At 40.4% G+C, this 26,936-nt stretch overlaps 3 protein-coding genes across 3 annotated transcripts in view; 1 reads left to right on the forward strand and 2 right to left on the reverse strand.

Annotated features, from left to right (window-relative positions):
• Positions 1-7,024, reverse strand: part of nup37 (nucleoporin 37) — a 16,830-nt gene extending 9,806 nt beyond the window's left edge. The window contains exons 1-5 of the mRNA XM_022749647.1: positions 6,958-7,024; positions 5,537-5,739; positions 5,332-5,453; positions 1,385-1,457; positions 1,048-1,142 (exon numbers count right to left, since the gene is read on the reverse strand). Coding sequence (XP_022605368.1) covers positions 1,048-1,142; positions 1,385-1,457; positions 5,332-5,453; positions 5,537-5,692 — 446 coding nt within the window. The 5' untranslated portion in view covers positions 5,693-5,739; positions 6,958-7,024. The remainder of the gene's footprint in view (positions 1-1,047; positions 1,143-1,384; positions 1,458-5,331; positions 5,454-5,536; positions 5,740-6,957) is intronic.
• Positions 7,025-7,317: 293 nt separating this feature from the next.
• parpbp (PARP1 binding protein) lies at positions 7,318-21,905 on the forward strand. Its single transcript, XM_022749615.1, has 11 exons — positions 7,318-7,354; positions 7,757-7,912; positions 8,658-8,894; positions 9,018-9,122; positions 10,107-10,277; positions 10,431-10,585; positions 13,740-13,923; positions 14,078-14,259; positions 15,813-15,894; positions 19,871-20,057; positions 20,586-21,905. Exons 2-11 carry the CDS (start codon positions 7,763-7,765, stop codon positions 20,906-20,908), a joined length of 1,776 nt encoding a protein of 591 aa, XP_022605336.1. The 5' UTR covers positions 7,318-7,354; positions 7,757-7,762; the 3' UTR covers positions 20,909-21,905.
• A 120-nt stretch (positions 21,906-22,025) lies between these two features.
• Positions 22,026-24,577, reverse strand: LOC111224555 (pro-MCH 2-like). Its single transcript, XM_022749095.1, has 3 exons — positions 24,329-24,577; positions 22,198-22,339; positions 22,026-22,087 (listed from the first exon to the last, which is right to left on the reverse strand). Exons 1-3 carry the CDS (start codon positions 24,575-24,577, stop codon positions 22,026-22,028), a joined length of 453 nt encoding a protein of 150 aa, XP_022604816.1.
• Positions 24,578-26,936: the final 2,359 nt, after the last annotated feature.

Here is a 26,936-nt window from a genome sequence, read left to right on the forward strand (position 1 = left end):
CCCCCCCCCACATGTGAAGCCCTCCCGGTGACGCCCATAAACATACATTAACTCATCAGATTCTGGCTTCACAGCTCCAGCTCTGTTTTTGGACAGAAAGAAAAGTCCCTGCTGTTGTTCCACATCATCTTCTTGTTTTTGTTTTTTTTAAAAANCCCCCCCCCACATGTGAAGCCCTCCCGGTGACGCCCATAAACATACATTAACTCATCAGATTCTGGCTTCACAGCTCCAGCTCTGTTTTTGGACAGAAAGAAAAGTCCCTGCTGTTGTTCCACATCATCTTCTTGTTTTTGTTTTTTTTAAAAACCAAAATACTTTCAAACATCCGATGTAACATTTTCTTTCCACAACAGTTCTACTCTCCTTGTTAGCTTGAGTTTTCCATTTCTAAACTAATTTGCTCTGAGAATCACTGTGATTGGTCAGTCACTGCGCAGGCAGGACATGTGTGCAAAACCAGTGAACAAAATGTAATTAAATAAGGCTGTTATTTGTCAGATGGGGTAGACTTCTTGTCTTTGCCATCACTCATGAGTCATGACACAGCAGACTTTTCTGATGAGCAGGTTTTTTTTTTTTGTTTTGTTTTGTTTGTTTGTTTTTTCAGTAATTCAGGAAACAAGGAGAGAGACCTGAGGCAATGAGGTTATATGTTGTGTGCAGAACGTGTGATAGCAACTCAGCCGCCAGGCAAAGCTGGGATTTAAAATCCATTCTGTGCAAATTGCAACATACATTTGGAAAAGCATATAATTTACTGATGGATGTCCATTTCAGTTTTGGTACAGTCACATGCAAGCAGGATTTTCAGTTCACCTGGTGATGCAACTTGCAGTCACAGTCTACCTAGGGGCATCCGAGGGCATGATGCCCCAACATGAACTGCAGTGTCCCTGGCTTGAGTCCGACTTTGCATGTTGTTCCCGTTTCTCTCCCCCCACATTCCCCGTCATTACCTGCCCTCTCTCTACCTGTCATTCAGTGAGTTGTCCACTGTATAAAGTTTGTTTGAACACACACACACAGAAACAAAACGGTTTGGACCTGCAAGTGTGGTCATCACTGACGGAAGCAATTTGTTTCCCCTCTGTGGGCTCGAACACCAAATGGTTAATGTAGCTGGTGTGTCCCTCCATCACCTAGGCAACGGTATAGAAAAACAATATGTAAAACAGCAAACACATGATCAATAAACATTATCCATAAAAATAGAACATTTTCCAGCAAACTCGGGTTCTGCACTCCGGCTGCAGCTCTGCTTTCTGTGTGCACGGCTACATTTGCTGTATCACTAAGTACCAAATGTCAGTGCTAAGTAGAGAAAGTTTGATGCCAACTGACAAGCGCAATTCTGGCCAATGTGCTCCAGATGTTGCACTACCTTGACTTCATGCCTATCCTGAAGATCAGAAGTCAGCAGGCGTAGCTTTCTGTCAGCTGCAGCAGTGCAAAATCTGCAAAGAGGAAAAGAAAGAGAAGATATGAAAATAAACAAAGAAAGAACATCAAAACAGAGTCAGACTGTACAGACCCAATGACAGACAACATCTTGTTCTGCATACATGCCTGCAACCGCCTAGACTGACACCTCTGGCTGAGAGTGTCAGTGTGTGTGGTAGAAACTTGGACGGCGATCAGTGGAAACGCTGCCAGGGAGATTCTAATTGCAAGCTAAGATAAACAGGGAGAAAAACAAGATTCCTCACGCCATTTACGCATGTCTCTGTTCAAAAACCTGTGCAGAGCCAGGCAGAGGACTTTCCCTCTAATCAGTCCTCGTATACACCAGTGCCTGCAATTATTCACACAATTACACTAACTCACTTATGACAAGAAAAACACACACATATCACCAGAATAAACAGACAGCGGTTCACACATTTTCAGTCGCAGGCACAGATGGATTTGGCATGATGTCACTACAAACACCCTTAACGTGCTTCGGGGTATTACTGCTACAGTAGATTAGATTATATTAGGACGGGCCTTTCTAACCCTACAAATTAGTGTTGTACTTTGGACTGAAGCATGGAACACATTCTGGCTGTTTTTGCTTTTGTTTTCTATAGTTTAATGTCGAAGCCATTTTCTTGACTGACCGCCAATAACCCTGCATTATATAATAAAAGTCACCATAAAAGGGGGGAAACTACTGAACTTCACCGGTGAATTTTAGGTTTGCTGTTTTAAATCACAGTGATTATTGTTTTTGCACAAGACAGAAATGAGAGGCAAAAATGTCTCCTGCAAAAAAAAAGAAAAAAAAAAACCCTCCACAGAGACCTGAAAACACAAACTGAATGCAAATTTTGTGTGAAACAGGAGAACGTTTTAGGCAGAGGGAACATCTTTAAGTGTGGAACTCTCTCAATTGCTTCAACATCTGAATTTTGAAGCCTGACAGATTGTTTTTTTCTCCGAAACATCTTCCATTGCAAGTTCCATTAGCCGTGAGCCTAATGATTTTTACAATGTTTTCGTTTTTGCTGCACATTCTGGGCAAATATGCTCTGTTGCTTTCTTACTGAGAGTTCAATGAGAATATGACAAGCAGCAGCCAGCAGCCTGTTGTCTTAGCTTAGCATAAAGGCTAGAAAAAAGGGGAACCAGTGGGCAAATGGCCCTGTCAGAATTTCTTAAATATGGCTTCGAGCACCTCACTATCATGTTTATGAAATATGAGTGTAAAAACGGCAAATTGTGGTTTTATGGGGAGTTATGCGGTGCAACTTTCTTAGCGACCACTGGCTAGGCACAGTTACTTCCTGCAGTCTCCCCTAGTGGCCTGGCAACCTCACAGCGACAACAAGACTCCAGGCAAATTAACGTGTTTCCCAAGAAAGTTAGGGTACACAGTTAGCGCAGGGGTTACGTTCTTGGCCGGCGTCTCGGAGAGGGTTTGATTACCAGTAGTTGTATTTTCAGCTTGGTCTGGCGTTCCACCAAACACTGGTTGTGTAAATGGGTTGGAGGCCAGTGAACTGCCCTCAACCATGTCACGACATGAGTGACCCCTAATGGCCGGTCAAGGCACCTGCACAATGGTGTTCTGGACTTCAGGGGGACAAAATAACGCCCCCCCCCCCCCCCTCCCCCCACATGTGAAGCCCTCCCGGTGACGCCATAAACATACATTAACTCATCAGATTCTGGCTTCAACAGCTCCAGCTCTGTTTTTTTGGACAGAAAGAAAAGTCCCTGCTGTTGTTCCACATCATCTTCTTGTTTTTGTTTTTTTTAAAAACCAAAATACTTTCAAACATCCGATGTAACATTTTCTTTCCACAACAGTTCTACTCTCCTTGTTAGCTTGAGTTTTCCATTTCTAAACTAATTTGCTCTGAGAATCACTGTGATTGGTCAGTCACTGCGCAGGCAGGACATGTGTGCAAAACCAGTGAACAAAATGTAATTAAATAAGGCTGTTATTTGTCAGATGGGGTAGACTTCTTGTCTTTGCCATCACTCATGAGTCATGACACAGCAGACTTTTCTGATGAGCAGGTTTTTTTTTTTTGTTTTGTTTTGTTTGTTTGTTTTTTCAGTAATTCAGGAAACAAGGAGAGAGACCTGAGGCAATGAGGTTATATGTTGTGTGCAGAACGTGTGATAGCAACTCAGCCGCCAGGCAAAGCTGGGATTTAAAATCTGTTCCGTGCAAATTGCAACATACATTTGGAAAAGCATATAATTTACTGATGGATGTCCATTTCAGTTTTGGTACAGTCACATGCAAGCAGGATTTTCAGTTCACCTGGTGATGCAACTTGCAGTCACAGTCTACCTAGGGGCATCCGAGGGCATGATGCCCCAACATGAACTGCAGTGTCCCTGGCTTGAGTCCGACTTTGCATGTTGTTCCCGTTTCTCTCCCCCCACATTCCCCGTCATTACCTGCCCTCTCTCTACCTGTCATTCAGTGAGTTGTCCACTGTATAAAGTTTGTTTGTTTGGGAGCATGTCAATTGTTATATGTGGTCTATGTAAGTTTCAACAGTCCTAAGATTTGTTCCCATTACAAGCTGATGTGGTGGTTGGTGGCAGCGCTGCAGCTCGAGCCCCCTTTCCTCCCCTCATCTCTCTCGCTCTCTCTGGGCCCCTGTTTGAGGCGAGCCTGTGAGAACGTTGTACTTTTCCTGGAAGGCACGGCTACGTGCAGATCGAAGGGAGGGATGGAACCAGAGTGGGTAGTCATCAGCGCAATAACATGTGCGCACGTCACAGGGCTGGCTCAAGGGGCCTGTGGAGTAAACCACAGAAGGCTGGGAATTATCGCTGCCTTTCCTTTTCAATTACAGAAAGCCTAAACACCTCTGGAGGGACCGCGGAACCTTCCCATCCCCTGCTCCAATTAGGAGGAAACTCTTGCTTTCTAACAATCTACAGTTAGGCTACTTCCCTCCTGTCCAAGGCCACCTGAAACAACTTGGCTCACATCCTGGCAGCTGCAGTGTGACAGTGATGACTACTTTCACACAGCGTGGCTGCTGAGCTTTCACTACAACTGCCTGTTGTTCTGGTCACAAGAAGAATGTTTGCGAATAATTATCCTGTTGTGTTAAAAGATATGAATGTCAGGTTTCTGATGTGGAAGTTAAGCATGGCTTAAGACTTTCTAATCCTTTTCCAATGCTCTGATGACCTCTTATATAAGAGGCACTAGAGCTCCGGCTGTTCCACCATACACACCATCTTATGTTGAAATGCTAATAAGGTCATTAATTAAACTGATTAATTACTTAGCAAACACACTTCGTATAATCTACAGATGGTTTAGCTGGTAGCGGGCGTGTCCATCGACTGTAGGGTTGATGGTTTGATGCCCAGCTCCTCCTATCTACATGTCAAAGTCAGCCTGAGCCTTCATTGGCTCCTGATGTATGTGTATGGGGAAAAAAACAGAAGTTGTATTGGACAAAAGCATCTGAATGTCAGATTATGCTGCCTCCATTTTTGTCACAGATGAGCTGATGTTGAAATGATGAAAACATGGAGTCATTTGAAAAGTCTTCCAAGGTTCAGTGTTGGTGGGAAGCTGCAACATGTGAGATGTGCCAGCTGAAACCCATGGCATTCAAGTTGATACTCAAGATACTCAAGTCCAGAAGACAATCAATCAATAGAACGGATAATGTTGATTTGGTAGCCTCCTGCTTTTAAACAGTTGTTTAGCAGCCAAATCTCAAGTTACCTTGTTTTGAGACCTTTTTTAACTCTTACCTGACACTTATAACTTGACACAAAGTAACCCTCTGATTAGTGCCATTTTTGGGCCAAAATTAAACCCCAAGTGCTATCCTGGCAGTGCTGAAAACAAAGCAGCAGTACCTGATAGTGGGTATCCTGTCCAGCCGGGATTCAGGGCTCCAGGCAAGAGCATCGACGCGTAAATCGTGATGGAAAACTCGAAGGACATTGAATTCAACTCCCTCAATCTCCATATCCTCCTCCTGTGGGAACAAGCGTGTCTTCATAAAGGAAGGAAAACACAGTGCAACAGGTAAACCAGGTTGTGTGAAGCTGCATTTCTAACCTGGAAGAGGCAGGTGCCCACTACCACATACTGGTTTCCACCGTAGGCCAGGAGAGAGGCAGGGGTTCCAGAGCTGAAAGGACTGAACTCCACCACATGGACGTAGTCCTCGCATGCCACTGTGTAGCTGGGACTGCGGCTAGAGTCCTCCTGCATGTTGTGTGTTGTGGTTTGAGTGGCTTCAGATTAGAGCTTCAACTGTTCTATATCAGAATAAAAAAGGACAGAGGACAATTATTCAGTTGTATGCAGAACACAATTACACATTAGCTTGAGTTAAATTTGGGTAAAACAATATAAACTGCTTAGAGATTTTGTGACAATGGTTATATAGGTAGCCATTCCTTTATCTTGTGAATACTGAAAATCAATTAACATGTCTGCTTTATAGCAATAATAAAATTTACAGATTTTCATATCAAGACAATTAAGTATTTTGATTGTCAGGTCATTAATCTTCTGAATTAACCAAAAATAGATATTCCTGTTTGGCTGTTTTATCCAAAAACAGTTTGAATTCATTTTCTAAAAAATAACTACTAGTTCATTAAATGATGGAGGGATTTCTCCATATTTTCAACCCCTAGCTTTAGCAGAGCCACAAGTACTGCTTTTTCTAAGTACTTAGACTATAGTGAAATAAGGAAATGTAGACATTTTACTAAATAAATGCCCATACAAAACAATACTCAACTGAACCGGATTGTATAGTTTGAGGACTGGTGTCGATATATTCTCAAACGCAGCATAATGCTGACTGCTCATGACCATTTAAATGGAATTAAAATAATAAAATGTATAATGAATTCAACATAAAATACTTCCTCAGCCTCTGAAGAGTACAGTTAGACAGTTAAATCAGCCACTCTCACAATGTAGGCATTAGATTTGTGTCAGAGAACGCCAGACCAAACCTCGTTCAAATATTTACTTTTTTTAATATAACCGTGTATATACAGAGGAATACATAGGTAATAGGTAATAACTTGGGTATTTTTCCTAAACTATATTGGTCACCCATCAATTCGGCAAACAACAATCACACATAGCAGTGGTTTATTTGATATAAATTGAACTCTAGTTTAGAAATAGTCCCAACTTAACTACAGAGGGTACACCGATAATCCCACAACACTAATTTAACAGCCTTGTGAAATAAAGTTATACATGCCAAATATACCATGAGACTAACGACTTGTGAGAGGTATAACTCGTAAAGTGTCACCTGTGAGTGACAGAACTAAAACGTGACTACTACCTGGCTCAGATAAGAGTACACAGCAAGCTAGCAATTAGCCAAACAAAGTCTATCTAGCTTGACTTCTCCATTTACCGCTGCGACCGACAAATTAATAACTATCCCTTAGTTCTTACGGTATATTCCTATTCAGAATACAGTACTGAATGTTTTACTTTACCACCTTAATTTTAACTATTTCGATGAGTCAAAGCGTGCGCGCCTTTGGGATGTTTTCAACCTTCTTCCGGCTACGACATGGAACGTACCACTGGGTAGAAATGAAAAGGGGTGATTTCAAGCAACGTAAATGAAAACAACAAAATTACGTCGCAGTTTACAGGCATACGATTGAGCTTCAAAGTTTAACTGGTAATAATCAACACGTTCTAGTATATCACGCAGAAAATTAAATTTAAAAAAATGTAAGAGAAAAATACTTTTAATCAGGCAGCCCCCCATTGTTGTATACTACAAGCTGATTGGCCAGGGGGCTGCAGACGTCATCGGCAATTTAAAATTTCAAAACATCTGCTTGTTGTCGTGGACGTGTTCAGTTGGAGACTGCTACAATATTAGAGGTTTGCACCATTAAATTAACATTGTTTGTGATTTATTGTAGCGAAATACTTAGTACACACTTAGTTATATGTATGCATGTAGTGGGAGCTGACAAAAAGACACACTGAGTCGTATTTTTGGAATAAATTGATTGTAAGATGACTCAGCTATACACGCCTGGTTTTCTTTTCAAGGAAAGTGGAAAGAAATTCCTTACAACTATGTCATATAGTACTATTGAATTCACTTTGAAGTCTAATAACTTTATTTTGCACCTTCAAGTTCACATTTTTTATGATTAAAGTCTGTTTTCTGCAGTAAATCCTTATTTATTCAAGTAAAATTGAAACCTGAATCATGTAAAGTGGTTATCTTTGTTTTAGGTCATGTAAGTCAACCATTTTCCTTTTGTGGTGTTTTAGGGAACAATGGAGGCTTTAGGAGACCGTCTGAAGCTTATGGTGAAAACTGTCAGGAGAGAGTGCCACAGGGTTTTACAGTCCGAGAGGACCACCATTCATGGAGCTGATGGCATGCTGATGGTGCTGCAGCTGGCCATTGCAGAAGTGAACAAGCAGGTAACAATTACTTTGCTTTATTCAAACCACCCTCTATTCAGTTAAATACAAAATATTTTATTTGCCTCTCAAGGAGCAATTAGTGGCAAAAAGTTTGCAAACACAAATGCACACAAACAATTAATTAACACACATAAAAACTGTCTAAAAATACAAATATGATAATGTGAGGAAAGAGCTGAAATACACCGTGTTAACTGCAATGGAAAATCTGTAGCAAGCCAACAATATTCAACACCAGAAAGGCACATTATGTTAGTGCAAGTTAATTCATCACCCAAGACAAGGTAAACCAACTATTTCTTGTGCTGTGGCAACTGATAATCTTATTTGCCTTTTTGGGGACTTATTATCTGGGAATACATCTGTTTTTTGTCACTCAATTGTCTCTAATTTGTTTGACAAACGGACATGAAGTCAAAATACTTTCAATAAAATAAGCAATAAAGCATTGAAAACATTCAGATTTACAGCAGCAGTGTTCTTGCTGTAAGTCATATGGTGGCCTAAATACAAGGCTGTACATGCCCGATTCACATCATCATCATGGCATAGTTGAATTGAACCATCAGGCTGACTGTCATCACATCTATAACTGATGACATTACCACTGGTTTCCGGCTGAGACCGCTCATGGCCTGTTTTTGGACTGCAGGAGAAGGTCTTTCTGCATTTGAACTGATTGGTTCCAGGCCGTCAGTAATTATGGCTGTTCCTTAAACTGTTTTCTCTCTTCCTGTGACAGCATGGTAGAGAGTTCAAAGTGGCTCTGAGTGATGTCCTGATGGCCTGGAAACACTTACTGTTAGGCAAACTCCACCTGCCACCCCCCAACTCTGCACGCTTGGAGAACTATGATCTCATCCTGGAGGCATACGAATCCTTCCTGAAACGCTCCAACACCGTGGACCTGGTTGATATCCTCTTCATGTACAAACAGCTGAGGATCGTGGACTCCGATCCAGAGGAGCCCGTGAGCCCGGTGAGCAGGAGCTGGTTGAAATCAGACTGATGATGTTGATTGTGGATGGTCAGATTGCCTACTGAGTTAGGGATAAGACCAATTAATTTATCTCTAATATTTTTTTTCTATTCTTTTGCCAAGACCCAGCTGTTTGAGCTCCTATCAGGAAACATGGAGGTCTCAGAGTTGCCAGACTCCTCAGTCCCGTCAACGCCATCTAGTAAAGACAGGCCCTGCAGCTCACAGGTAGGCCCAGTCCTGCTCTCATGCATTAATAAAAGGTGCAACTTATATCATAAACTCCCATAAGAAATCCCCTATTTCCACTTTAACCTCTTCCTTCATATAAAGTGTTTTAGTAATAAGAAAAGCTGTTTCTCCTACTGGCAATAATCCATGCATTTACTTTTCCAGTCTTCGGCTTAATTTCTGTCTGGAATCCATCCTGCTCTTATTGACAGGAACTCTATATCATATCACTCAGATTTAAGAGTGCAATGTGAATTCAATTACCAGGCAGATGTTTAAAACACTGCACAATGTGGGGCTGGACAAGTGCTTCTGTAACGGACTCTCTTTCCTCCACTCTTCTGTCACTTGCAAATTTATGAGTTTTTAGTGGAGGCTTGCTGCTGCACTACCAGTTAGGGTGATGTAATTTTTGGAGTTTAATACAGGCTGTCAGCTGCTGTTTTTAGCAGTTTTACTCCGGCAGTAAAGCTACTGTCCCTTTTGGTAGCTGATAAACACAACCTGGAATGGCCAAAAGTTTTATCATAGGAATTCTTTGACACTTAGGGAAATGTGTTCATCCGAGAGATGCATGAGAAAATCATTACCACACTCGTGTCTGTCCATTTAAATATAAGGCTACAGCCGGCTGCTAGTTAGCTGAGCACAAAGACTGGAAAAAGGGGAAACTGCTAGCTTAGCTCTGTCTGAAGATAATACAATCCACCTACTTGCACCACCAGCTCACTGATTAACGCATATCTTGATTTATAATTAAATTGATTAAACAAATGAGATATAACTTGTTGTCATAGCTTTAGAAGGGCTGGTTGGCAGATTCTGTTACCTTTTGAGAGAGCCACGCTAGCTAAGCTAAGCTAACCAGCTACTGGATATAGCCTTTTATATAACTGACAGATGTAAGTGGTATTAATTTTCCCATCTAAGTCTCAACAGGAAAGTGATAACTCAATAATGTGTATTCTGTGTATTTAATAGATGAAAATGGCAGTGAGAAGGGTTTTCTGCTCCTATCTGAATCTGCTTGTCAACACCAAGAATGACATGGCCTTGGCACTAACCCTTGATGTCCCCAGTCGCACACTTGGACGACAGGCATTCACCGACATCAAGCACGCTGCACATAACAGCAACACTTCTCTCTTCTTGGTAAGAAACTTCCACACTCAGCATGTCCTCGGGCTTGAGCAATGATGTATTCGTGCATTACATAACAAGTAAACCAAAACTATGACTTTTTAAATTGGAGTAATCCTCTCTGGTGCAACATTTAGGTCTTCTTTTTTTTCATGCTTCTTGCAGGCTGTGACATCTTTTGTGAGGGCCATCCAGCTCGGAGGGAAGGGCTACGCTCCAGCTGAGTCTGACCCACTGAGGAAACATGTCAAAGGCCTGTCTGACTTTGTCCAGTTTCTAGACAACCTGGAAGAAATACTGGGGGAGATTCCTGACCCAAGGTACACAATACAGCTTAATCCAGACTTCCACTCGCTCCCTGTCTTACTGTTGCTTTTGAAGTAAAGCCTCCCCGCTTGTGACAGAATCAGCTGTACTTGTTGGGAGGCCCGGGATGTGCTCCATTCATCACTGAATTGTAAATTCTTGATGGATTCCAGTTCAGTTTTTGACTTCAAAACCAATTTGAATCGAAGTAGGAAAGTAGGTGACAAAGAGTTGCAATTCATCAATTTCATCAACGGGAATAGAACTAAACTAAGAGGAAAACAAAAGACCGTGTTGTACAATATACAGTATATTTTCATGTGATGTAGATATTAATCTTTAAATGCATAACAGGGATAGTTTGACTTATTGGGAAATTGGGCATATTCATTTTCTTGCCAAGAGTTAAAGGAGAAGATTGATACCTCTCTCACACCTGTCTGTTGAGTATGAAGCTATAGCTAGCAACCAGTTAGCTGAGCCTAGTATTAAGACTGGAAACAGGAGGAAACGGCTAGCCTGGCTGTGTCCAAAGCTAATCAATTTGCCTACTAGCACCTCCTAATGTCGCTCATTAATATATTTCTCATTATTTTTTACTGGCAGAGCCAGCTGCATTAATATGACCCTAAGGGCTTTAAAAAATCTTCCATCTGATGGAAACAATCGCTGATGTTCTGAGAGAGTCTGATGGAATGGATTTATTTGTTTTTTCCTTGGATAGTCTCTACAGCTGTTTGTTTGTGGCCCCGGTCCTGAAGTGCTTTGGAAGATTTACATCATTATGTGTCTGAAGCTGTCCAGACCAGCATTAGACAGCAACTTTGGATCACCATGCGGTATTTCTAGGAACTCATTCAGGACCGGTCCATTTGGTGAACCGATTCCTCGACCTAATGCAGGAGACCATCAAGCCACTTAGAGCTGTTGCAGTCTTCCAGTATGTAGTCCTGCCATAACTATTCAGAATTTGAAAACCACACTAAGTTACAGTTTTGTGGTTTTTAATGACATCGAATGGTTTTCACTAAACATTTCCACTTCTTCTGAATGATAAAACCTTATTTTCTGATAAAATCAAGTATGAATAAAGGAATTGGAATTTCATTTAAACTTTAAAAACTAAATACTAACCAACATGTAGAGCATGTTTCCCTATTTATGGCTGAATTTGAATTAATGTTCAGGCAACAGCGGAGCTCTGTGGCACCAAAGAATAAGATATATCAGGCTTTGGATACACAGGAAGTAAGATCACACAGACATACCCTTTAAGTTTAGAATGACTGTATCCTTCAGGCTTTTTGAATTGAGAAATTGATGTTGAAATAAAATCATCTTAATAGTTACAGCAGTTTTTTTCCTTTCTATCTATAATGAGGGATAAATCACTAATTTGTAGTAGATGATCCCAAACATGCTGGTAAGAACAATTATCTGTCATTTTCCATTCCAAGTAATGCATCCTTACAAAATTACAAAAATTTAATTTAACTGTGGCTTCATACATTTCCAGAGAAATCGCCCCAAGCCGAGGAGGGGAAGAGATTCCCAGAAAAGTCGAGTACGATTGGGTATCTGCCAATGACTGAAGTCAAATACAGTGAAACTCGGGAGGGATTTACGATTTGAGTGGAATTTTCTTTGAATTGTTTCATGTCTTCCTGCAATTCAAGTTCAGGTTAAACTCTGCTTCCTCTCTGGTTGAAGCCGATTTCAATGCTCATTAATTGAATTACATTTCAGAAAGCTGAACTGAGCTCAGCAGCTCAACTGAGCCCTGCTGCTGCTGTTCATATTTACAGTCGGTGTATCAGCCTGGCAGGCACCTGTGCACTGAAATAATACCTGTGATCATGAAATCCACCTGTCCCGCTGCAGCTTGTTAGTATTCCCTTGAAATCCCTGTAATGACTCCCATCTAAGCTTCTCATGATAACATTTGGATTGCTAAAGCATGGTCATCTTTGCTACATCAAAGCATGTCCTTGTTAAATAACTTGTTCCCCTCACTTTGATGAATTATCATCAAACCTCGAGCTCCACAGATCATTCTCCATACCATTACAGATTATTTTGGATGTCGAGGCCCTTGGCACCACAACAAAAGTGGTTATCAGAAATGATTTAGCCGGTCAATCATGTGAGGGTTGAGCTTTTTGAGGTGAACCCGTTGGAAGGCGGTCCCAGTAGCGACGTTAGCTTCACTCAGCCGAGCCATAACAACACATTGTGATGTTTGTGTAGTAGTGGATTCGGCTCTCGCTGCTCTTCTGAGGGTTCTCAGTTCATCCAGGCTGATGAGAGCGCTCCACGTCTGATGAGACACTGATGAACCCGGCCAACATGTGTCTTTCAACAGGCAGTGCCTTTACGCTCTCAGCGGAGTACTGTATTTCCTCATACAAACACCTTCTATGGAGAGTTCAGGGCCCCTTGTTCGGTGAACATCTGTTTTCCCAAATGATTCTGTTACTGAGCCCAGGCTCGCTCACATCAGAGCTGGGTCAGGGTTGGACCACCGCCTCTCCACCTTACTGCGATCTTTTCTAACGTGCTTTAGTGCACATGACTGTTAGAAACCTATAGAAGTGATATGTTGCTATGATTTTTGGACATGCGGCGGGAACAAGCGTGCAAGCATGGGTGAAAATCCCCACAAAGAAACTTTAAAAGAGGAAAATCCTGGAGTTTCTCTGCTGACAGTCCATCGGTGAGCACAGTGACAGTGCCCAGGGTGACTTTAACAGGGATTTGGAGCATATTTTCTGCTTCATAACTGTTAACATTGGCAAAGCTGCGTTACAGTGAAATAAAGCTCAACTGGATGTTAACACCAAAACAATTACTCTGAGCCCTTAAAGTCAGTGTCCAATTAATTGAAAGTGAAGCTGCAGTATATCTCTTGAAGACATTCACACTAAGGCCCTGGCTTTTCTGGGTTTTCAGTTTTAGGAGAGAGTTATTCATGTTGGCAAATATTGGCTGAACTTTTGAACACTATTAATTCCATCCAGATGAAAACCTGTGTGTGTGTTCTGCAGAAGAAAGAGTCGACTCCTTTCCAAAACAAATGCAGGTTTTTTTTTTCTCTCTCTCTCTCTACGTACGGCACAATGCAGCTCTCCCAGCAGATGTCAATGTGAGTGTCACTGTGTTTAATTTCAGTGCATGTGGAACCAGGCTGGTGACCGCCATCAGGGCAGTGCTGGTGAAGGGACGCAGCAGTGGAGATGAGTTGTACGCTGCCGCCGAAGAGACGACAAAGGAGCTGAAGGAGAGGATCTGCCAGATACACCAGATCCAGAAACAGGCTGCTAACGGAAGCGGGACGGGGATAAGCCCTGCCAGGGTAAAACCTAACCTCTGCTCTGCAGCCACAGTTTTAGCTTTTGTGTCTCTAACTGAAGTCCATACATTTATGCAGGAACCACTTCATCTTCTGTCATAGTCAGCTAGTGATCGTCAGTGCACTGAATCATAGTTGTGTTGCCATTCCTCTCCAGCCAAAAGCGTACGCGGTGAATCATGCCACGGCGTACGGAGGTCGGGACACTGTGAAGGTGCTGATGACGCTGCTGGACGAAGAAGCCCTGACTCCTCCGTGTCAGAACAAGGCGGACCTGCTGTCTGAGGAGCAGCCCGTCCTCAGTGGAGCCGAGGGGACATGTGTCCTCATGTTGTTCAGGTTGGTTACAGCATGCAGCACAAACTGGCCTCTGTTCTTCTGACAGAACAGTATATTTTTAGACATAACAGTTGTATTTAATGCTGTTATTTAGCAGCATGTGGATGACAGTTCACTGGCCATCCTAGCACCATTGACAGGCCACTATTTTAATTTGTCAAATACTGTGGTTTATTACCAAAAAATCTGCAAAACCTCAGCTTTACTCCGTGTTTAGTGCTTATTAGCAAAAGTTAGCATGCTAATATGTGAAATTAATAAGTTACCATTTACCTGCTGTGGAGTACAACCTCACACAGCCACTGTAAACTTTTAATCTTGCTTACTAAACGTGATGCTTTAATAATTAGCCAATTAATCAAAAGAAAATGTATCTTATTTTCATTTCTTACTTTTTTATAATAGCTGGTTGTTCCAGCTTTCCAAATGTACATGAATCATTGTTTATCCATTGTAGAAAAATGCAATGGGGGGGCGTACCGGTGGCTCACCTGGTGAAGCACTTACCATGACGGCTCAGTCCTTATTGCAGTGGCCTGGGATTGAGTCCGGCCTGAGGCCCTGTGCTGCATGTCATCCCCTCTCTTTCTCCTCGACTCTCCTGCCTCTTTTTCACTGCAGCTATAATTAAGGAAGGAAAATTAACTTTAAAAAAAATTCCATGGTGCATTTACGTTTTCTATAATTTTATAGGCTAAACAATTAATCAGAAAAATAATCCAAGAGATGAATCGATAATGAAAGTGATGTTTAGCGGCAGCACTGTGTGGTAATTTGGCACAGCTGCAATTACAATCTTTTTCCATTCTAATGATGTTATACAGTGAGTGCTCCCTGGTGCTTATAGATCATAATGGACTAAGAAATACATGCAGAATGATAACAGTATTGTTTTTTATTCTTTAACCATTTCAGTATTAACAAAAAAAAAACCCCACATAACCTCACTATGTTGCGCCATAATTTAACACCAGTGTACCATCCGTGCTCCATAGATCATAACAGACTAATTCTAAAGGGTCTTAAATGCGTTTGTACACCTTGTAGGAGCCTAACACCAAGCAGTACTGATATTTCGCCATGAAAAAGTGATCACGCAGAGCTTTGAGTTAAGATTTGACCATGTTCACTACTACAAGGATTCAGTCAGAGTGGGAAAGCCCCTGAACTAGCAATTAGACCAACATGAGACTCTACAACTCTCCACTGAAACCATATGGAGGAAAATCCTCCCACACCACACTGGAACAATTTCTCTGGTCAAACGTCTGAAATAAAAATAATATAATAAAAAAAATAGCCACTGGCTGTGGTCAGGGGGGAACCTACATTATGTCGGAGGTGTATGACATTGAATGGCTGATATCCAATCTGTTGTAAAAGCCAAGCATCGGCTCAGTCTGACGTTAGTGAAAACATCTCTTACTTGTTGATTCTGACTGTGTAAAGCTGCGTCAAAGAGAGAACGCTGTTGGTTAGTGTGACCATGTAACCTCCTCGCTTTTTTAATTCATAAACCTTGTCTTTGCTTTTCATTGTGGCTTGCTCCTCAGATCCCCTGAAGTGTCTACTGGATCTTCTCCAGAACCCTTAAAGAACCGAGTCCAGAGCCGGCTAGACCTGCTCAAACCCAAGGTAACGTGGGCCCCTCCATCCAAGAGCCCCAAATCCAAACCATCAGTTACTTCAAATTGAATCAGATGTACAAACATTGAAAATAATGTCTTTATATCCTGTAATTTCTCCCTGGTATTATATTATTTATTTGCTTAGCTGAAGCTCACATCTTAACTGAATTCCACCGTTCCCGTTTGCACAGCTGTGTTTTAGCTCTTAGCGTTGGTTTGAGGGTGCCGTTTAAATCCATGGCATAAAATGACTTATTCGTGGGGGATTCAAACCATTAACCAATCCTGATGTTTTCCTATTATTAGGACAGAACCATTTGCTTACAGTGCACAATGTAACATACTGTATATCTGATATCAATATCTCGTCTTCCTGCCTGTGAGCTCAGCTGGTCTTTTTATGTTACATGACATTGGCAGATTCTTCCTCTGCTGCCTGATAATTTTGAGTTTAAAGATGTTACTGTTAGTTTGCTTTTGTTGTTGTGGAATTTTAATGTGTGGAGAAATGACAATTCAATTATCATATCATACATTCAGCAAACATATGGGAAAGTAACTTTGTAAATTTACTCAGGTTCTTTACTTAAGTACAAGTACCTTAACATGGTACTGAAATATTTCCATGCCATGCTTCTATTCCACTACATAGCATGACAAATACTGGATTTTAGATTAGATTAGATTAACTTTATTAATCCCACAACTGGGAAATTCACTCACCACAGCAGAAAAATAAACATCTATGGAATAAACATCTATGGATAGCATTTACAATAGTGTTTTATATCATAATTTTTAAGAATTTTGACTTTCCAAGTTGCATAATAAGCAGGACATTTTACAGCAGGGCAAACAATAATTAGTTATAATAAGTCTGTAAGACCAAGCTGTGTTTTGTCCAAAAATATTAATTTTACTATGACATAAGACAAAGAAAAATGAAAGAAGTTATCCCATTTGAGAACCTGAAACTATTAAATTTGAAAAGGACAATTCCATTTTATTTGATGGCTTTAGTTTACAAGTTACTTTTTCCCATAATATCGACATATATTCCGCTATCTGTACCAATATATTCATCAGCTGTACATGTAAAAGTAAACTGCAGCACAGAAATGCCAAACTAGGTTTGAAGTGGTTTATAAACTGTCACCATTAGATAGTTTGGCCACCAGAGAGCACTGACAAGTTGAACCATGTTATGTCCTTCTCAGTGTGTACATTAGTCAAGGTTTTTTAAAGAGGAACTCCACTGATTTTCCACATCAAAGTTTGTTTACAGGTCATGCAGAGTACTACTACATGTCAAAGAAGCTGTACATAGTCTTCTGTGGCTCCAGACGAAGCTGTGTGAAATCTGATTAACAACCTCAACTGATGCCACTTGAGACTAGAGGGTAGTTGGCCCCTAGTAGCATATCACACCCAAATTTCTCACTGCACTATTAAAGTTGCATTGTGGGTAATGTAAGCACCAGGTTTTGACAGGAAGAAGAATGAAAGGAATAAAAAAGACTTATGTCTGTGATTCTGCTGCATCGATTATGACCCTTCTTATTTAAACTGTGTTATAGGATAATGGAATACTAAATCTCTCTATGCTGTTTTATATCAGAAAATATTATTGGCTGATATATATAATTTATTTTAAAACTCTGCAATATCAATATCAGTATCAAAATACCTCAAAAATCCAATGTCTGTCAAATATAACAGCTATAATGATGTTAACACATCGGTTATAATAATCAGTTATAATAATCCAATAATAAAATACTTATAATATTACACTGAAAGGAGCCATTGTGATACTTTAAATTCATTTTGCAGATAATACTTTCATCATTATACTTGAGTAAAATTTGAAGGCAGGACTTTCAGTTTATGACTGAGTGTTTTTACAGTGTGGTATTGCAACATTTACTTCAGCAAAGGATGTGATTCTTCCACCACTGGGTCCACTCCACAACTGCTGAGTCACCCCAAAAACACCAACAAGACCAGCTTTAGGTTTTAAGGCAGGACTGGTGTTTTAACATGAGGTAGCTCCGCTGTGTGAACTCCTTTTGAACATGTATGCTAAACACATTTTGTGAAATGGCTCCTTTATTTGATTGCGCTAGCAGATGTCATTTTAGCTCCCCACAATCTGGCTGCCTTCCTGTTTGAGTGCGCTGTAATGGTCCCTGGGCAGCTCACCGCTTCCTGAACTCGGTGAGCGGAAGCTTTCTGCATCAATTTCACTTTGAAGATGCCATATCAGTCGCGTAACTCGACTAGCAAGGGAAACTTGAAAGGTTATTGTTTCCTGTTGTCTGCTGAATGACTTTATCCCAACCTTCTCCAGCAGTTTCATCATGCACTGACGTCAACTGGCACACACAGATATGGACAGATTTAGTTTCTGCTTTTGGGACGTTTCCAAATCTTTTCCTCAGTGCCACAGATGATCCAAACAGAAAAAACTTTGAGTAAAGCTCTTAATGCCAATTTAGTGCTGCTCTTCTGTTATGTCAGAAATTATGTTTGTGAAGAGACACGTCTAATTACACGATAATGCCACAGAGTATACGTTTATTTCCTGAGTGATTCCATCATCCTCTGGTGATAATGGTAATGGTGCACCTGTTACTCGTTCTCACTTCTATCACCTGCGTGTGAGAACACATGTCAAAACACAAAGCTGCAGAAATTGCTTGCACCTGGTTTTGGAAGCACTATCAGGAATGTCTTGGTCAGGTGTCTCCAGCGTCGGGTCAGGCGGTGTGCGGGGGTTATTTCAGGACAGCCGTCTTCGGAGGAATGAGGGCCGTCTGACCACACGGTGCCACGTCGGGCTCCCACCTGTTGTAATTGGATTAGATGTTCTCCGTCAGTCATGGTTTGGCCGTGTTCACTCTTCTATCCCCTCCCATTGTTTCAGGGGCGTTCCAGATATGTTTTATTAGCATGCAACCAGGGCAGCATACATTTTTAGCTCCATTATTGAAGTGTGCCTCAGTCTTAGGGTTACTGTTGTTTTAGGTGCTCTTTTAAGAAGTTCTTTTGAAAAGCACAAAGGCTTTGATCCCTTTGTGCTTTACAGGCCCACCCAGCTTTGCTAGCTGTATTTTTTCCCTCAGATTTCTCCTCCCTACTGTGGCCCACTGGCCTGAAGGGTGAAATCCTTGGATTGTGATAATCCCAGGCAGGCGAAGATCAAACAGTGGATGAAAAGCCGTGGATCTGTGTGCCCCAGGGCCAGGATTGTAGTCTTCGGTATCATTCACTTCGTTATAACTAACGAGGCTGTCTGAAAAGGCTTTTTAATGAGGTGCCGCACTACTGTCTTGCACATATAAATGTGATAAGATTGAAGACAACAGTTCCTACTGTTTAAAGTGGTATAAAGTTGTGCTGATGCATGATTTGTCAACTTTTACCAATGACTAATGCACTCATCAGGTGGCTAGTAATCGGCATAAATAGTCACACTGTAAAAATACAGAGGGGTAAATTAGCTAATTACAGTAGAAGATGGATTGCCATGGACGTTGGTACAGATATTAATGGTCCCTAGATGGGTTATTACTGGATGGGTTGCCAAGAGTTTTGGCACAGATGGGCAAAATTCCTGTTTGTTAACCTGAAAAACAAATTATCTTCTCACCATTGTCAGCTGTATTTGTGTTTGCTAATTAGCAAGTAAGGCCTCACAGAGCAGCTAGCATGGCTGTAAACATTTGGTGCTTCGCTCTGTCCTGTTGAGCAGTTGAAAATGTGCAGGAGTGGGAAAGCACTTATTGAAATTTTGGTTTGAGTGAAGGATTTTTTTTCCCTTTGTTTCAAAACACCAAAGTAAAAGCCAGAAAGTATGTTTTTTTTTTTTTTTTTTTTAAAGGCAGAAATTTAGTCCACCTGCTGAGATATTAATACTCATCATCAACCATGTCCCCATATCCTATCAGCTGGATCAAAGGGTTTTTTTCTGTTTATTCCAGGCCAGAGACAGAGTCATTCGATCCCAGTTTGCCTGCACATACAAAGATGAAGAGCTGCCGCTCAACCGTGTGCTGGAGTTCCCAAGTACCAGCCAGATCCCCACCTGTGTGCACCCAGCACCTAAACTCAAAACCACTCCAGCTGTGGAGGAGGAGTGCAGCTCTGGTGTGGAGAGCACAGCCACAGGTACAGACTCAACCTTCATTTCTGGAAATCCTACAGGTACTTTTTGTTCTCTACTGCACGCAGAGAAAAGCTCAAAATGTCAACACAAGCCGTGCAGCGTTCTCTTTCTGCTGGGATATATTTCTGTTTCCTCTGACGCCACACAGCTGGACTGAGTCCCAGGCACACCTTCTCAGCTCCAGCCATGAACCCTTCCCAGTCCCAGCCCTGGGACTGGTACTTACCATTAGCCATTAAATGAATCCCCATTCTATAAAACCTGCACACCCCCACATCTGTAGTAAAAACCAAAAACGCACACACACACTCACACAGACCTTTTGCCCATTTCCCCTTCTGTCTTTTGTTCCGTGGGAATTCAGGCTTGGCTCCATCAGGTTACATGACAAATGTTAAATTTCAGCTTCATAGAATAAACACACGGCCTGCTCCGACTAGCAGCTAACGTCAGCAATTTCGTCACAACATTTTCCTTTTTTCTCCCACCAGGTTTTCACACTTGCTTTTGTTTTGTTTCAATCTTTCCAGCCAAGCCAACCTCTGAATGTCCAAATAAGGAGCAGAGTGGTAGACAACAGGGGGCTGCTCTTGAGCCAAGAAGTGGAAATGCCCAAAGCAGAGGTGCAGGCCCTGGCAATAGAAAGAAAACTGGCATTCAGGTACAGAGCAAAGGCAGCAAGAGGAAGCAGGTGGATTCTGACCAACATGGAGAATCAGAGAACCAGCCTCCAGAGAAGAAACGGCCCACTAGTGTCTCAGTCAAAATGCCTGGTAAGAATGTCAATAAGGCCTCGAGTAAGAAGAAGCTGATCGCTGGACAGGGAAAGCTAACCAGCTTTTTCAGAGTCTAATCAACATTTGCACTAATGTCATGATAGTATATAGACTTTCTGTCAAATGGAATTCAAACAAAGCAGCTGAATGTTGTGCAATAGTTTTCTCCCACTGATAAAACTGTTAATGCTGCTAATGTGATTTTTTTTATTTTTTTTAATCTCATTAATTGATACTTTTTTTTAATTGATCAACTAAAACCCTGATTTTCCTATTTTACCAAGCGTTTGATGAGAAGTCATCTCAAAGTGGGAGAAAAAGCTAGCTTAGCTCCAGTATAGCTGTTTCCCACTAGTTAGTTTCTGTGCTAAACTAAGCTAACCGGCTGCTAGCATTAGCTTCATATTTAGCATACACATCAGGTTTTTGTTCAGATCAAACAAACAAGATAACAGATTTTAATTGGTAGCTTTAAAGATGATGATAGGGGGATTTTGTTACCCATTAAACAGAGCCAAATAGCCATTTCCCCCTATTTCCAGTCTTTATGCTAGCTAAGCTAATTGCCTGTTAGCGATAGTATCATTCTCTCATCTAACTCTTGACCATGAAAGTGAATAAGCATATTTCCCAAAATGTCCTTTATTTGTAAAGTCTATAAAATGTCAGAAAAGGGCAGAAAATAATTTCCAGACCCAATCGTGATATCTTTAAAATCACGTTTTGTCCGACCGAGAGTTCAAAACCTTAAGAAATCCCCTTTAAAGTTAACAGAAAAAACAGGAACTGGCACTGTTTGTAATTTCTGTTTGGTGAATGACTTTAATGATTCACTGATTATGAAAAATTGTTGTTTAATTTTCTATAAATCTGATTAATCATTTCTGCACTAGTTTAAGTGGCTCTGTTTTTACCTATTATGCTGTGTGGAAATCCGAGTGGCTACAACGTGAATGGATCAATTTGGTCAGTAAACGATGAGGCTGATACGTCCTTTTTTGTGTTTTTGAAATGTGTTTCACCAGTAGCTGTACAGTCTATTTAACCTGTAACATTCCACAATGACTCTGTACATATGCAGGCTTTTCATTTTTAATAAATTTTTATTTTGTTTTACATGTTTGCACTCTCTTATTTTTTTCAAGGAAATGCATTTCAGTGTTAACACAGGAGGAAAAAATTTTTACAGCACATTCAAGCAAGGGAAGCACCTTCCCAGCAGGGTCGGTACACTCTTCCTATCATACATCGCAGCACTAGGAGAAGGAAGAAAAAGAATACAGAGCATTAGTTAGTATAAACATCAAGGAATTTGAAATGGTTTAGTAAGAATTTTCTTAGAAGCAAGGGGTTTCCGGATACTTACTGTCGAGGTCAGTGTTTCTGCGATCTATTTTCAAACTGTACTCAGCAGGAGTGTGGCTCAAGCTTCGTTCTGTGAGCAGAGGAAGGCTCCGGCTAAAGGCCGAGTTCAGCCCATGAACACTGCGTCCCTTTTGCCTCATGTCCTGAAACAAAGTACTGATCAGTGATTACATAGATATCATAAGACCACATACACATTACCATACAGCACAATCTGAACCTTGGATCGTCAAGTTGCAGCAAATTTTTTAAGATTATCTTTTCACGTGCAGCACAGGTGTTGGATCTGTCTTTTAGCAGCTGATCTAAGCCACATTAACCCCAAATGGAAGAAATGTGTTTCCCAGTTTTTACTATATCACAGTGGCCCGTTTTCTTCCACCGCCCTGGTTTACTCTGACAGCTTTGTTCTCTCCGTCTCGGCTGCCTGCTCTCCATTACCACAGAGATAACCACCATGTTCATGACACACGGGAGACGCAGCCGCCAGATAAACTCTTTACACATAGCAACCAAACGTTTGAGGAAGCACAGCTATATGATCATTCTTCCCACTGTGATTCCAATAAATCTTTATAGGCTTGTGATCATTTGACCTTTTCAGCTAATAGTATTTCCCGGTTTTCCAACACTGCTGTAAAAGATTTTCATAGATGTGTATGAAATATAGACTTAACATTAGACACGAGGCCAATTGAAAAGGGTCAAATGTTCAGGCACAGGATGGAGATAATGTGCTCTTTGTTGTTGTTGAACTATGGTTAGCTGAGGTTGTTTATAGAAAGAATTCTCATACAATGAATAGTTATGATGCATGACTGTCACTGGCAGAATAATACTGGCTGAATGACGGCAAACGGAGAATAGCCAGACAGTTTACTTGGGATAAATTGATATTAATCCAAATAGCTGGTAAAATTGAATTGAATTAAGTTATTTCAATCTAACAACGCAATGACAAAAATATTACTTACTTACCTCTTGTGGCAACTAGCCATACAGAAAGTTTTAGTTTTGTTTGTCCAGGTTTTGAGATTTCTGTCTCTATACCAATACAATGGAAGTTAATGGGTAATAATTTGTTATTCTACAATTAAATTAATCACTTACAGTTTGAGCAAATTTGTGCAATACTATAAATACAATACTACTACTGCAAATTTATAACAGAAAGCCTGAGTTAAAAACTGTAAATGTAGAGTTTGAAAGATGTGGTTTGCAAGTAAGATCTAATTCAACAGGTTATCCAGTTGCATCTTGATAAGTGTAGGACCTTGACCCATATTTTGGACAAAAACTCACAGAAATGAAACTCTCATTAAACTGTTTTTTGTAATATAAATAGTTATGTTCAGAAAAAAAGTCGATGCTAGCTCCTTCTTTTGATGATTGTTGTTCAGAGTACAGTATCTCCTATTGACCACACTAGAGCACATTATTATACAAGTCACCTGTATTTTGGTTGGTGACTCTGTTGCTACCTTGCACCCTGAGAATGGGCATCTACAGAAAAACATCCTTGCATGAATAAAAAATGTAATTAGAATGGTGTCATGTTTAACTAACCATGAGCAGCACTTAACGTTGTCGGCTCCAGTTGTTCCAAGGACACTATTTCTGGAGAAAGCCCCTGCTGAATTATTTTCAAAGCCATTTTTCAAAGCTGTGACCACCACCAATTAAAGTCTAGTTACTTACATTGTATTGGGATAAGAGGCTGAAATCTAAGACATGGTTACATGAAAAGCCTGGACAAACAAAACTATCTACATGGCTAGATACAACTAGGGGTTTGTAAGAAAATATGTGTTTTGAACAATTCCACTTGCTATAATTTTCCCTTTATAAACTGTAACTAATGGCATTATAAACAGTTAGGAATCAGTTCCTTGTATTGCCAGGTTGTGAAAAATCCCTTTGGCTGACCAAATTACTACATGAACTAAACTTGGCAAACAAGCTGGCCTAATACTGGTCTATAAAAGCATTAGTAAAAAGCATTTTTCACTCATGAATAAAACTGCTAGCTACAGCTAGGAAACCCTTTATAATGGATGACTTATTAGAAAGTTGTATTGGGTGAAACAACCCTTTAAACAGCTTCAAACTTCAAAAAGTCTTGTGTCACTTACCGAGACCATGATGATTTTAGGGTTCCCATCTTCATCCCTGTCGTTGTTGTCCACCACGAGGCGTCGTCTGTACACGGGAGGAACCATGCCATGCTCAGTCATGGGTTCGTCGCCCAGTAACGAACCCAGGCCATCTTGCTCTATTACCCCATCTTCTACTTTAGTTGCAGGTATGGCTGCAGTTATCAAGTGGCTGCTCAGCTCAGAGAACAGCACCAGAGTAAAGAGGGCCGAGTGGACAGAGATCATGGTATCTTCAATGTTCAGTTCTACAGACTGTGACTGGTCTTGCCTCACCTGACGACTGTTGAGACTGCGCTCTCAGCTGCTTTATATACTGAGGCAGTGATTTTGCTTGCAACTTATAATTGTAATACATAAAAACATCATGTCATGAGGTCACAGCAAATGTGCTGTGCTTCCATTAATAGATGTTCCTTTGCAAAGAAACAGGTGAATAGCTTTATTTTGTCTGTTTAGAAGTGTGATGAATTCAAATGGCCAAAAGAGGGGAAATATAGTAGGTAGTAATTCCCTCCACATCACAGAGTGGGGTCAAGAAGATTCACAGGGGGTGAAAGGGCAGGAATTAATTGTGAATCTCTTCTAACAAAATCCACATGCTGAAATGAGCCCAGCAGGTGACAGGACAGAGACCCAATAAGTAGTCATCATAAGTTCTTTTCCCTGAATGGCATTTGTGACTGTACAGAGATGAACTAAATCCTGTGATGGAGCTTTGACAAAGGTCAGTAAACATGTAGGAAAACCTCCAAACTGAGACTAATGCCGACAAGCTTTTTGGAGGAAATTAGTCATTTTAAAGGAATAGTTCAACATTTTTCAAAATATATGTACGTCTGGTGAGAAGATTGATATGATTCTCATGTCTGTAAATATTTGTAAATAGCTGTTTAATATCATTATTGTAATTTTAACATTATCAATAACTAATAGATGAATTAATACCTGTACAAATGGTTCTGGAAATACTATATTTTTGATCACTACAAGGTGATATCAAACATGATACACTGCTGGAGCTGCCACAAGTTTAAGTTTTACGTTATTTCTGTTCAATACATCCATGGTTATAGCAGGACTTGTTTTAGACTGCAATTATTGAGCTTTTGGATTCAGTTTCAAGGTAGCTACCACAAGGGTTTACCTATTTTGAATGACACTTATTCTCACACCTTTACTTTGAACTCACTTAACAGGACTCTAAGCACAATGTGGTGCCACACATACACACACACACACTATTATGTACACACAAAAATAGAAAACAGCAACACATGAAAAAACCAAAAAGATAATCTATTAGTAGTTTTTGAGTATGTTTCTAACTTACCATCTGACAATATGGTTACCACATGTGTTGGTCATTTATTCACCTCTCTATTAGACTGTTGTTGTGGTTATTATTTGTACTGTGGTCTAGATGGATATTTATTTTTTTACTTAATTTATTCATTTATTTATTGTTTTAATATGGGACATGATATACTATTTGGATTTGTAGTAACCTACTACATATCCCCATCATATACAGTATATGTTAACCTCCTGGAATAACCTCTTCATTATTACAATCTGGAAAAATCTACACATTTTATATAAAAAATAAATCCATATATTTGATTAATTGGGCTAAATTTGCAATAGACCTTATGGGTGACCTTAATCACAAAAAAGATCTTTTTAAGGTAAAAGCAATCAACAAAAAAATAATATAAAAGGGTTTTAATATGTATTCTAGTGACTCTCACTAAAGCCTCATAGCACTATATTCAATTGAATAGACATATCCCAAAACTCAATATTGGAAGAATAAATATATGTGGCTAAAGGTGTAACAATTCGTTTAAAAGAGTCAAAGAAAGTTTAACTTGCAGTTTGGTTTTGGTCCTGGAGAAACGTTTGGTGGGCAGAGATGGAAGGCAGGCCGCACACAGAGGCTTTCCCGGTCAACAATGGCGCTCAATGACCTGAACGTTCCATGATGCGACTCCATGGTTTCCAGAGGCTTAGCGGCTAGCGGCTAACGGCTAACGGCTACACACCTTCAGTAGTCAACTTCAGTTTCTCGCAGACACACACGCACTAACATTCACCATACCCAAGTGACATTAGGTAGGGAAATGTGTAGTAATATCTTCACCTACAGCGACTGTTTTGGCTCTAATTAACATGAGCATTTTCGGACTGTTTGACTGTCTTCATTTCGCTCTCGGCGAGTCCCTCCGTGTTTCCCCGCCCCCTACATTTCTCTTCCGCACCTGCAGCCAATTACAATAAATACCTTTGACTGACAACCTGTATTGACCAATAAAACCATAAGAGCTGAAACTAAAGGTATATTTTGTGTTTTTTATTTTAGCAAAACTCAATATTTGCCTGTAAAAATATTTAGAACTGAGTTACTATTAATTTTTACTACTTATTTACAAATGATCTTTTTCACAATTAACAATCTTAATCAGTCAGGTAACCATTTTTGCCTGAGTTTCTTTAAAAATAAGTAATTCTCTTTTTCAAATAGTCTCATAATGTTTTATCTAACTTCAGTAGCTTGTTCAGTAGCAAACTTTCAACCCCTTTGCTT

This window comes from Seriola dumerili, unplaced genomic scaffold (genome assembly GCF_002260705.1).
Source record: "Seriola dumerili isolate Sdu_G_001 unplaced genomic scaffold, Sdu_1.0 BDQW01000138.1, whole genome shotgun sequence".
NCBI classification, from domain to species: Eukaryota; Metazoa; Chordata; class Actinopteri; order Carangiformes; family Carangidae; genus Seriola; species Seriola dumerili.